The following is a 12,450-nucleotide window of genomic DNA, read 5'->3' on the forward strand; positions in this document are numbered from 1 at the left end:
TGTGGGTTTCTACATTTGATCTGTATAGGATACCTAATTAGGCAGAGAGATTGGCTGGGAAGACAAGAAAATTGCAGTTAATATGGGTACAAAGGATGGAGATTGGTGGATGTTTCTATGATACACCAGGATAAAACAAGTATTTGGAGTCAAATAGATTGACATGAATCCTTGCTCAACTTCTAGTTGAATGCCCGTGGATAAAATTACTCTATCTGATCATTTGTTTACTCAAATATAAAACAAAGTATCACTCTGATAAAGCTAAGGTGAGTTAAATGCAGTCAGGTATTAGATGTTTTGTAAAGTGTAAACCAGTACATATTTCAGTTATTATCTTAATTCTGCTTCTAATGTCTTCTTTTCTTCATTTCCCATGTGAAATGGTATTATGGATATATAGCGAGGGTGGATCATCCTATCTCATCCTTACTCTACATATTGTTCATCTGTGGTCTCCCACCAAGATTTCAGAGAGGTTTGAACTTACAGGCAACAAAAGAATATTGCTTTAAGATAACCAGAAAGGAGTCTGTCCTATTTAAAAAAAAAAAAACTCCAAAAATTGTAAGTAGACCTCTCATACGCCCAATTGCCAAAGAGTCCACAAGATTGGTGCCCATCTCACCTTGCCCAGTGGATAGGTTTAAGCTTTGTCTCAGACTTCTGTTTCTCTCTGGAAAATTTTCTTAGAATTCAAAAGTGTTTTGGCACCTATGTGTTAGAAGATGGTACCCACCAGTCTGACTTAGTTTTATTTTTTCCAAAACACAAACACATACGCCCCACAAAAAGGATAGGTAGACCCATATTATACCCCCTCCCAGTGAGTGTTCTTTGTTTCAATCATGGTCACAGATTCCCAGAGGCCACAGAGATCATTAAAATCACCATATTCACTCTTATAGTGTTCTAACAAGTACTTTAACATACAGTATTTTTTGCCTACAGTATGGAGTGGAAAACTGTGCCAGAAATTTTGAAGACTGACTTCCTGAGGAGCTTCTGGCTCCAGAGGTTGTAGGTGCTCATAGCAATAATATTCCATCTACTTCTTTTCCAAAATAGTTTATTTCCAAGGAGAATCAAAATAAAATTTGGATCTTCAAATCCCACCCCACACATTCTCCATCATGCCCATGTTGTTAGCCCTTAGTTTAGATGTGGATTATCTTCACAGCTCACTTACCTAGGTTCTGTAAAAGCAATAAAAACCTAATCAATTGATTTTACCTTAGATATCTACTTTGTAAGAATAGATTATTAGTAATTTCCAGATCTTCCAAGTGTCAGTGGTTGATATAATCCAGCTGTTGAAATTTGTGATATAAGATAATATGGGACTCTCTTGCCCCAGCTTCCCAAGTGGAGAAAAAAATAAAGAAAAAGAGAAGGTACATAATTTCCATGTAAATAAATAGGTGAAGAAATTCCCAGATGAGTTTATTTCCCTACTCTGCCTACCACTCGTCCCTTTGACAGTGGAGTCAGTTACTAGAGCATGACCTGTTGAGACTGCATTCAAGATGTGAAGTTGCAGGACCCAACTGCTACTGTTTGAGGGACAGAAGCTTGAAGCTGTCATCCAGGATGGACCTCCTGTTGCGTCGTAGCTTTCTCTGTTGAAACTGGTACCAGATCACACCACCAAGAGCTAGAGCAATGAGGAGGAGAATGATACTCATGGCAATTAAAAGAGAAGCCAGTATCTCAATATTCTTTACAGGGATCCGCATGCCCAGCACTCTCACATTGCCTTCTCCAATGTCTCTGAGGATTGATGCTGAAATAGAACAAGAGAAAAATGGCACCCTGAGCTGGAGAGTACTCTAATGTGGCACCATTCACGGTCAACTCAGGAAATAGGAAATAACTCCATCAACATAGGGCAGAAGAATTGCTCCTATCCCTAAAAAGACCAGCTGATGAATACAGGTTTATAGGTTACAAAGAATTTGTGTAACAGGAAGTCACTGCTAAGAAAGCCCTTAGGAATCACTGTTTTCTTTACCCCCATGGAAAGAACTAAAACTGAGTAGAAAGGGCCCTGATATATTTCTTCAAATATATAAATGTTTGTGATGTAAAACTAACAATAAAAAGAATTGGATTTGGTTTATATGTTTCCACAGGATAGAATTGGGAGCAATGAGTGGAATTTTCAAGGAGGCAGTTTGACTCAATCATCTAGCTTATAAATGCTCAATTTGACTATTTGTACCATGACAACAGCCTACCACTGTGCCGTCTTGTCTCTCAGCTCTTTTAGTCTTGATACACTGATGTCACATCGATCTTTTGAGGTGAAATAATATGATTGTTTAGTTACAAACTTTTGGTGATCTCCAATTAACCTACACAGCAAAGCTATGAATCAAGCCAGGCATTCCAACTCTCACAATCAGGCTCTAACTTACCATTTTGGTTTTATATTATACTCTTTAGCCACAGCAACTGATTCTTTGTTTCCAAGAACAGGTGACCCTCTTTCAGGCCACCCTTTCTCCCTCTTCACTTTTCTATACCCATATTAAATGTTACATTTGAGGTCAGTTAATGGTCCTTTCTTCTGTGTTCCCAAAGTATCTGTACTGTTTGTATTCTCATGATTTACTTGCCTGGGCCAAGTGAACTATCTCCCTCACTTTTGGACTTCAGTCTCCTTTTTTATAAAATGATGATAAGAACTATACTTAGGTCAGAGGTTTATTGTGATATTTAAATGAGTTAATATTTATAAAATATTTAGCATAGCACCTGGAAGATAGCAAATGAACAATAATTAATAGCTGTCGTGTTGCCCCTTTTTACAATATATACCAGCAATGCAATTATTGTTTTTGTATCTCATTCCATTTATAGATGCAAATCTCCTGGATAGTAATATCTTACTTGTTTTCGTTTCCCTGGAACTCAGCCCATGTTTGATAAATATATAAATGGATGAATGAACATTATTAAAGAAATAAGAAAAGATGAACTGTGAGTTAAAATGGAAGCTGGAAACTTCATAGTTCTAAGTTTACATTCTACTACTTACTCCTCTTGTGATCTTGGACAAATTACTTTCCATTTCTCAATTTCTCATGTAGAAAATTATTGGGCTTTATTAGACCAAGAGTTTACACTATCCCAACCTCACTTTTACTATTCCCAATCCCTCCAAAACATACCTTAGTCTCCTGGTTCACAGTTTATAAAATACGTGGGGAGATCATTAGGACTTTTCAAAACATAGCTGAAAAAAATCCCCATATTAAACTGATGGTCTGTAGCATCCCTTCTACTTTTCATAACTCTCTGAGCCTTTCTCAGTCCATGTACAAATGGGATGGGGGAGAGTGAGGTAGGTAAGGCCCACTATTTGGACCTAGTTTAGGTAGGAAAATAATTTCTGCTTTTGTGAATGGCAGCAATGACTGGTTTCAAAGAGTCAACTATTTGGTATTCCATAGAAACAAGAATAAAAAAGTTGATGTAGACTGTATGGTATTTATACTAGTTTCATACTGTCTCTGTGAATAATTTATGTCTGTGTTACAGCTCCTTCATGTCTAACCCAAAGAAACCTTGAATCCACCACCACCACCCCCTTCACACATTAGGTGAGAAGCTAAGATAGCAACTTTCAATTGGGGTAAGGCTGTTTTCCCTAACTTAGGATGTTGGGAATAGGGGACAGAGAGAATAAATATGCTGAGAAAAACTGAACCTTGGGTTCCTGACTTTTGAAGTATTACAGAAATTTCAGGGTGCTTCCTGCTAGTATTGTAGTCCATGTTTTGGTAGTGAATCTCGTTTTCTAGAGGCACTACACCTCCCCCCAAGTACATACCACATATAAGTACACAGTTTATACATTATCCTTCCTACCTTTTCCAATCTCTTTGGTGATGGTGGTGATAGTGCTTACGTGTTCTGGTAGAAAAGAAAAAAAAAGAGGTTAGTTAGCGCTGTTATTCTTCCTACCAATCCACAGGTTTGCTCTGGGCATTGGCATTGGATAGAGGAATTTCTCTGTAGTATCCTAAGCAAAAGGAAGGTGCCTGGAATTAATTACCTTACGGTCAAATCATTATTGGCATATGTATTTGATTTTGAGTAGTGACAAAAATATAAGCAAAAACATAGGCTTAGGAGTCCAAAAGGTAAGTCACCCCTCTGCCATTATGTACATATTTATTGATATTTCCTACCCACATTCTTGTGTTCTTTGTCACCCTTTCCCACCCTCCCTTCAATAAATCTTTGCTCCTTGTCAAAACTACATCCCTACATATTCAAACCCTTTTGAGATCACTGCTTCCTCTTCTTGCTTTAATGAGGCTGAGCTCTTCTCTGAGGACTATGTTTCTTTTATATCCTCTCAATACTGCTTTTAGATAATTGTTCCTCCCTTTTTAGGGTAAATATCTATCTGTTTTGAAGATTATATTATTTGGCTACAAAACTCACAACCACTTTTTGTTAATGTTACCTAGTAGTTCTTTTCATTCACGGAAGTCTTTGCTACCTGACTCAGTCTTCCCATTCCTCCATTCCCACCATAGGTGTTGACCCATTCATCCTTCAAACTTCACAGTTTCTGTACCTTTTAATTCTAACAACTTTTATATCTACTCTAATTCTATTAACAATTCCCATGGTCACATTGAACTTGTTATTCAGAACTGCTCCATCTCAGAAATATAAAATCTAACAACAGCCTCCTCTTCCTTACATAGTTTAATGATACTTATTCCATTTAACCTGTTATCATCACCTCATACAGATCTCTAGCTCCTGGATCCTTCCATTTTTTTCCCAAACTGTCAGCTTTATCATGCCTTTTTTTTGTTTACCCCATTCCTGGTCTAGCTAGACTCTATGGTCTATCACTTCAACTACTGACTTACCAATCAGTCAATTATAATTGACTGATGAAACCACAGTGAGTATGATTTCTCTGTGTTTTGTCTGGTATGCTGAATGTTGGTGCATAAAAATCATGTAATTGTAAAGATAAGTATTCTTTGTGTCAAACTTTAACTAAGCCCTCAATTTTTCCTGCCAATAATTATTTTCTATCACTCAGAGTAACCTTTGTTTTCCCATCTCCCAAAGTGGTTATTTCAAACCTTAGCCCACTCTCTTCAAGCTCCTTATCCTACTTTCTATCCTTCACTCTAAGCAGATGAATTCTCTCCCACAAATGAACAAATGAAGCAGAGACCAGGAAATAAATATTCTTTCTGTCAGACTCCTCACCCAAACTTATACAATGATCATTTACTTTTCTGTCTTCTCTTCTTTTAGTAAAAAAAAATCTATTCCAGTCTATTTTTTCATTTTATCTCTGGTTTTCATACCCTGTTTCCTCATTAGGAACGTTGTTTCAACAATTAGCCCTTTCTTCCCTGTCTACAACTATTCCCTCTGGTTGGCCAGGTAGCATATATGTGGTTGGAGCAATACTGAATTAGACTATCGTGAGGTATAAACAAACAATAAAAAGCAAATAGGTAGGCTTTGTAGGCTGGCTCATTGTCAGAGAGAGATATGAGTTATCTTTATTCATGGAAGTTCTTTGATGTTATATATTGAGATAATTTTGTGAAATGGTCCAGATTTTGGATGACCCATTACTATACACAGACATAACCTGTTGTCTTGAACCTATAGCATCTTGATTACACATCAATTTATCACTTTACTTTGTTTCTAAGGGCTGACAAAACACAACAAAGAGTTTTGTGTACCTGTCTGAGTAGTAAGGAATAGTACTATAGTAGTAAGTTGAAGACACATTTTAGCAGTATAGATTATTAGAGAACAAAGCTTTTCAAAGATACAGGTTATTATAATGGAAAATTTCTCTTCCCCTGGGGGTAAAGAGCAGAGTTGTATTCTCTACCCTGGTTTGCTAAGCTTGTTTAAAAGCCCAAAAACATTTTCAAACTTTGTATTTCTGCTGATAGAGTGCAAATGACTGAAAATCCTAGACACAGGTCAAGAGATTCCTAAACAATTAATGACCAAAAGACAAAATCCATAGCCAGCCAAAACTTTTATGTTCTTGGTAATGATCAAAAATTGACTGATAAAGAAACCAACCCAGCAATTCACTCTCCATATTAAAAAAGAAAAAAAAGGCAAAACCTTTTTGCACCCTTGGTAGCAACTCTTTCTGAGATAAGCCATAACTAAAGGCCAATATGTCCATCTAGCTTTAGACATAGTTGTTCCAAGACAGACAGAACTTTTTCACAAGCTCCACAAAACAAATCAATTAAGGGGTGACTATTAGAACTATATTTATTTTTTAAAGAACTCATTAGCAAGATTTCTTGAAATAGTGAGTACTTCTAATGAATCCTAAAATAATAGATTTCTATTTAAGTGAAATATATTTCAAAGGAAGCAAATCTATGCTAAGCAACAATGCATAGAGCCTAATGAGTTTCAGGCAGGGTCAACCCATGTGAAATCAACAAGCGTCAAAGTAATTAGGATGGGGAAGGAGCAAGGGAACAATGGAGAATGAGAAATATAGTTGGGAGAACACCTGAGTGTGGCATGCACTGTCTTAAGTCCTGGTTCTTCTGGGATCAGAAAGACAGGGGTAAGGAATTTCTTGGGATTATCTGGTTCCTGTAGACTACATAAAGTATTCAAAGATTTCCAATCTTGGGGGAAGTTATACCTTACCTCTTTGGGACAAGACAGTAAAAAGGGTCTCCATGCCAGCATGGACATGGTCAGAAACGTGGCAGTGCATCAGCCATGTCCCAGGGTTGCTGGCTACCATCTCCACAACCTCAAAGGTCCCTGGGAACAGATCTACAACATCTGCACGGTAGCTCTCTCCATTCTGCAAAAGAGATTGGGGTGGAGGAGAAGAAATGAAGGGTAAAGAGTTCATCTTAGAGCTTATAGGAGCTAAAAAACTTGGATGTCCAAATCAGGGACATGGGGCTCCAAGATTCATAGATCAGAGAGCAGCTTAACAAGTACACCTGATCTATCTCCTCTATAAATCTGCCCACACAAATTGAACCATCAGCAGAGACCCTATCTTCCTACTTTTCCTTAAAGTGTCCCAAAGGACGCTTTGGGAGCTAACATTAGTATCTCCATACTTTTCATCATGCTGACATCTGGGGAAATTGGCTTAATCCTTGACTCCTAGGAAGGAACTACTTATTTCCTTTAGAAATTTATCTCAATTTAGATTCCTCCTCTATGCTATCCTTCAACTCCCTTTCCCTTCAACTGCCCCCTTCCCCTAAGGCTAAAACTTCTTTTTCAAAACCTACATGTTGTTCCATGTAGCTTCTGAATTGAAGTTTCTTATAATGGATTAAGAACTTTCATAGATTCTGAGACATCACTATGAAATTTCTTGCTCTTAGGATCACTGTTTACTGGCACTCCAGTCCTTGACTGATGTTCAATTACTTCGGTTTCTTCAATCTACTTACACCACAAATGAGCTACTCACTTCTTCTTTTTTTTTTCCTTTGAGCTACTCATTTCTTCTATATCAGAGGGGAAAGCCAAGGACTAGAGGGAAGTGACTAACCCTGGAGTACACAGCCAAACTAGAGTTCCCAGTTCAATTCTCCATGTACAAGACCTCTCCTCTTTTAACTATTATCTTGTTCCTTAAGAAGCTATCCCTTTCTTAATGACTGTCAAAGCATTCCTCTAATTGTTCCTGAGGTACTCAGCCCTTTGCCAGCTCACCCGATATAGGAAACTCTCTGCATGGAAGTGGATAGTGTGTAGGTCAATATCTTGGCCCATGGCCAGCATGTACCATGCCACTCGTTCTCCTTGGTACATGGTAAGACCCCTGAGGTTGCTGTAGAGCTTTCCATTAATGGCTGTAAAAAAAAAAAAAAGTCTCATATCTTTTGTTTTGATTTCCCATTGCCATTGCCTTAGGGCTAGTCCCTATCATGTTTGATGATAATAATATCTTCTTAATTACTCTAATCTCTATAACATTTGCATCCCATAAGTCTATCTTACACATTGGTGTTGTAAGAGTGGTCTTTCTAAATATCTAATCTGACCATTTCTTTCTACTGCTTAAAATACTATAATAGATGCCTCATGCCTAAAAGATCAAGCTCCTTAGTTCAGCCAACAAGGTCCTTCACAATATAAGGCCAAACCACCTTCTCAAAATCATTTCCCATTATCTAACACATTTTTTCCAATGAAGGTGATTTATTCACCATACCCAATATGGCCTCATATTCATGTTCTTTGTGTCCTTGCTCATGCTTCTGATATTTCCCCCTAGAAATCCTGCCTTCTTTTATTCATCTTTTCAAAGCCCAATCATAACTTTACCTTATCCAAGAACACTTCCTTGATCTAGCTCCTCTTAGTAACTCTCTTTCCCTTCATTTACTTCTACCTCTGAACTCCTCCAGTACTGTCTGTACCATATTTGGAAGTCACCAAAACCTCCCTTATATACTTACCTATCTTTAAATTGGTGGAAGCTCATATCCCCAACTGGACTATAGGTTCCTAGTAAGCAGGAAATGAAAGTATATACTATACTAATATAGTTTCCTTATATTCTTCAGAGCACCCAGAAGACACCTGAGCCTACAATACATGTTAAATAAAAAGTACTTGCAATATTCTTGGAATTAATAATTATATTAATTGCATAGGCTTCATTATCTGTTTCTTCACAGGCCACATCCTATGCTCTAAGGACAACAAACTACTCATAGCCATGTTAATTCATATTGTCAGGACTATGCCCAGAGCACATTCCTGTGCCCCACATATTCTTATGGAGGGAAAGTCATTTTTACTCTACGTTTCAAGAGTGGAAATAATGGAAGGAACATTTGTAACCTGTCATTTATTTACCCCAATCAAATTGTGAATTTGTAAAAAAGGAACTAAAGATGCTCAACTCTACCCTTTGTGAATCTTCTCTCTCTTGAATCAGTCTTGACATAGAAAAGAATTCAAATTGATTTAATATTACATTGTAAAGAAGATTCTACTGCTGCAAAGGGGAGGCTATTGTTGTTTATTTATATCAATGTCAGGGTAGAAAATCTATTCCCTGCAGGAGGAGTATCAGTAAGCCCACTTAGCTTCAGAAATAAATTCAGTGTCCTTCTCAGGAACTAATTCTCAGTAAGCCCACATTTGGTCATAAGCATCTCTATCTTTTTTTTTTTTTTTTCTCAATTGTTTCAAGAATCTGGAAGGGAAAGGAAGGATATATTATTTGTTTTCCCTCAGAATCTAACATTATCTTTCTATCTTCAGTACCAGCATTTAGAAAGTGTTCAACAAATTCCTGATACATAAGTAGATGGATCGATGTCTGAGGAGTTTGGATGAATGAACATATAAACAAACAGATAGAAATGGGCATTAACCAAACAAATGGACACTAGAAAGTTGTAAATGTGCCCTAATTCCCTTTTTCTCCTGGGCAACTAATTTCTCTGATTCGTCAGAAGGTACAAAGTTCATATTGTTCAGTTTGTGAATCTTCTATTTCAATGTGAATCATTTTTATCTCCAGCAAGGGGAAATAGCTAGAATCAATGCGACAATGAGATACTAATTTTGAGTTCCATTGGAATCACTATCAAAGCTGCACCTTATCCTCACGTCAAAGAAATATTACACTAGAAAGGATGGTGAGAAATCACTTCACACATTTAAATGTATTTAAGTTCTCACTCTTATTTTAGATTTTCTTTTGTTTGTGAAATGCTACACAGATCTTTGAAACAAAGGAAGGCTTGGATGCACAATTTTCTTCCAAAATCCATTCAAGCATCAAAATCTCTTCATTGTATGTAATATAAATCCAGCATTATTTTCTCTGCGGTTCTTTCCTATTTGTAAATTGAAACTTTGTTGTGAAATTAGACTAAAAGACAAGCTGTCCTTCATTTGTCTATCTTGGAATCTATTGAGAAAGTACATTCCAGATCCAGGTGGGGAAAGAAATAAAATGATATTGAGAGACTAAACTCAGGATTTTGAAATAGAAGGACCCTAAACAACCAACCTACCAGGTACAATGAGAGTCACAAATTTCCATCTTTCTTTTCTAGTGTGTTAAAGTATGCTGGTGTCACTACAACAACTTTACAGAGTCAGCTTCTTGCTTTATGTGCACTTGATCTAATGCTGACTACTTATATATTTTGTATATATAAATGTACAATAGTAGGAGACAGTTATTTTAATTTGCCCACATACCACCTTCCTACTTTCCCGTACTTTCAATTATGCTCCCTTAGGTAGTGATGGGCCTATCATATACCTCCATGAAACCAATGGGGAGTTCTTTGGAAGAAAGGTAGGTTATTTTCTACAGACCATGCATTTTATTGCTCTCCAAAAAAGTCTCATTCTGTAGGTTAACACGGCCTGGCTCCTGGGCCCCATGGGTTGCTACATTCTCCTCTAGATACCAAGACTGGTTCTCATCAAAGATCAAGAATAACAAGGCAAATTCTCTGTCCATGTCACTCCGTCCTCCATAAGGCTCCAGGATGCCCTTTCGGCAGATGGTCAAGGGTCCAACAAGACCACTATACATGTCCTGAGGATGGGAGGAAGGGGGAGACAGTAAATCAAATGGAGTTGTTCCTGGGTAGCAGTGTTGTACATGGTGCCAGACTGACTTCTAAGTCAAGCCTAATGTACTCAGCACTTGATCATAATGTCTTACATTTATAAGCACCTCTAATATATTATCTGAATTCATCCTCACAATAATTTGAGATACAGATAAGAGGTACCTATGCAACCTATGTTTTAGCCAGGCTGGCCTATCCATTGATCTCCAAACTCACAAGGCACTTTCACAACCCAGTGCCTTTCCTTATGTTGTTTCTTCTTTGTATAATGCCTTCCCTCTGCCACATACCTTATCTTAAGGTATATACTGCTACTTAGTCTTCAAGGCTTAAAGTATGAAATACATGTACCTTTCATTGTGGTGCATTCTCCAGCTTCCCTTTAATCATCTCCTCCAACCAAAAGTAATCATTCTCTCATGGGCCCCTCACAGCACTTTCTATTATATGGGTTCTTTTATTATTTTTGAAAGTTTATTTATTTATTTTGAGAGAGAGAAATAAAGAGCACATGAGCAGGGGAGAGGCAGAGAGATGGAGAGAGAAAATCCCTAGCAGGCTCTGCACTGTCAGTGCAGAGCCCAATGTGGGGCTCAAACCCACTAACTGTGAGATCATGACCTGAGCTGAGGTCAAGGGCTGGATGTTTATCCAACGGAGCCACCCAGGCACCCTTCTATTACATGTTTTTTTAAGGAACTGTTAGTATTTTACTTATTTGTACATATAATATATATATATATATACATATACATATACATATACATATACATATAATATATATTTATATAAACAAATATATGTAAAAATAAATTTATATTATATTTAATTTATATTATATTTTTTTTTTTTTTAATTTTTTTTTTTTTTAACGTTTATTTATTTTTGAGACAGAGAGAAACAGAGCATGAACAGGGGAGGAGCAGAGAGAGAGGGAGACACAGAATCCGAAAGAGGCTCCAGGCTCTGAGCTGTCAGCACAGAGCCTGACGCGGGGCTCGAACTCACAGACCGCGAGATCGTGACCTGAGCCGAAGTCGGCCGCTTAACCGACTGAGCCACCCAGGCGCCCCTATATTATATTTTTATTTATTATAATTATAATATATTTAATTATATATATGATTGAAGATGGGAACTGTATCTTACATTTTTATCATCCAAAGCACCAAATAAAATCCCTAAAATATAGTAGTCTCTCAATAAATTATTGCTGACAGATGGCTGTGAATGGTTGGATAGATAGATACACTCATTTTCCAGATGAGGAAATGGGGAGATAATGCCCTATTGAAATTCACTCCAAAAGCAATATTGAAACAAATTTTGGGACTAAAACTCCAATTGTTTGACAACCAATCCTAGGCTTTTTAAATGGGAACATACTCACCTATAGGATCCAAAAGGAAAAAGAAAAGAAAAGAAACAAAGAAGAAAACCCTTAGGACAAAGATATGGCACTACCTATTCCCTTCATCCCTCCTTCTGTCTTTAAAATAAGTACCACATTTGAGGAATTTTCCCCAAACTCTGGGCTGCATTATTTCAGGGTTGGGCTCTGCCCATTTATGAGACTCACCTCCAAGAAATCAATATTGTCTTTACCTTGATGGGATCCACTGCAGAATAATAGATCCAGGAAACACAAGCAGAATCATTAGGCCCTGGGCCAGATCTTTCTGGGATGTTCCATTGGTAAGTGAGAACCTCACCTAGGAAGGGTAACAGGGATCTCCAGTTGGGCCAAATCAACTTTTTCCCAATTCTCAGGTTTCCCAAGAGGCTATGGTGGATAAGCCTCAGGACTTTTAAGATCTTTTTTCCATTA

The 12,450-nt window shown here is 37.4% G+C and overlaps 1 protein-coding gene across 7 annotated transcripts in view; it reads right to left on the bottom strand.

The window, feature by feature from the left end:
• Positions 1–1,052: 1,052 nt before the first annotated feature.
• HEPH (hephaestin) overlaps positions 1,053–12,450 on the bottom strand; it is an 89,858-nt gene continuing 78,460 nt past the window's right edge. For all 7 annotated transcript variants that reach the window (XM_081793657.1, XM_081793655.1, XM_081793654.1 and 4 more), the window contains 6 exons: positions 12,228–12,334; positions 10,360–10,585; positions 7,726–7,865; positions 6,688–6,850; positions 3,874–3,918; positions 1,053–1,783 (listed from right to left, as the gene is read on the bottom strand). In XM_081793657.1, the coding sequence (XP_081649783.1) occupies positions 1,551–1,783; positions 3,874–3,918; positions 6,688–6,850; positions 7,726–7,865; positions 10,360–10,585; positions 12,228–12,334 (914 nt within the window). In that variant the 3' untranslated portion in view covers positions 1,053–1,550. The remainder of the gene's footprint in view (positions 1,784–3,873; positions 3,919–6,687; positions 6,851–7,725; positions 7,866–10,359; positions 10,586–12,227; positions 12,335–12,450) is intronic.

Source organism: Panthera onca, chromosome X, assembly GCF_046562875.1.
Source record: "Panthera onca isolate mPanOnc1 chromosome X, mPanOnc1 haplotype 2, whole genome shotgun sequence".
Taxonomy (NCBI): Eukaryota; Metazoa; Chordata; class Mammalia; order Carnivora; family Felidae; genus Panthera; species Panthera onca.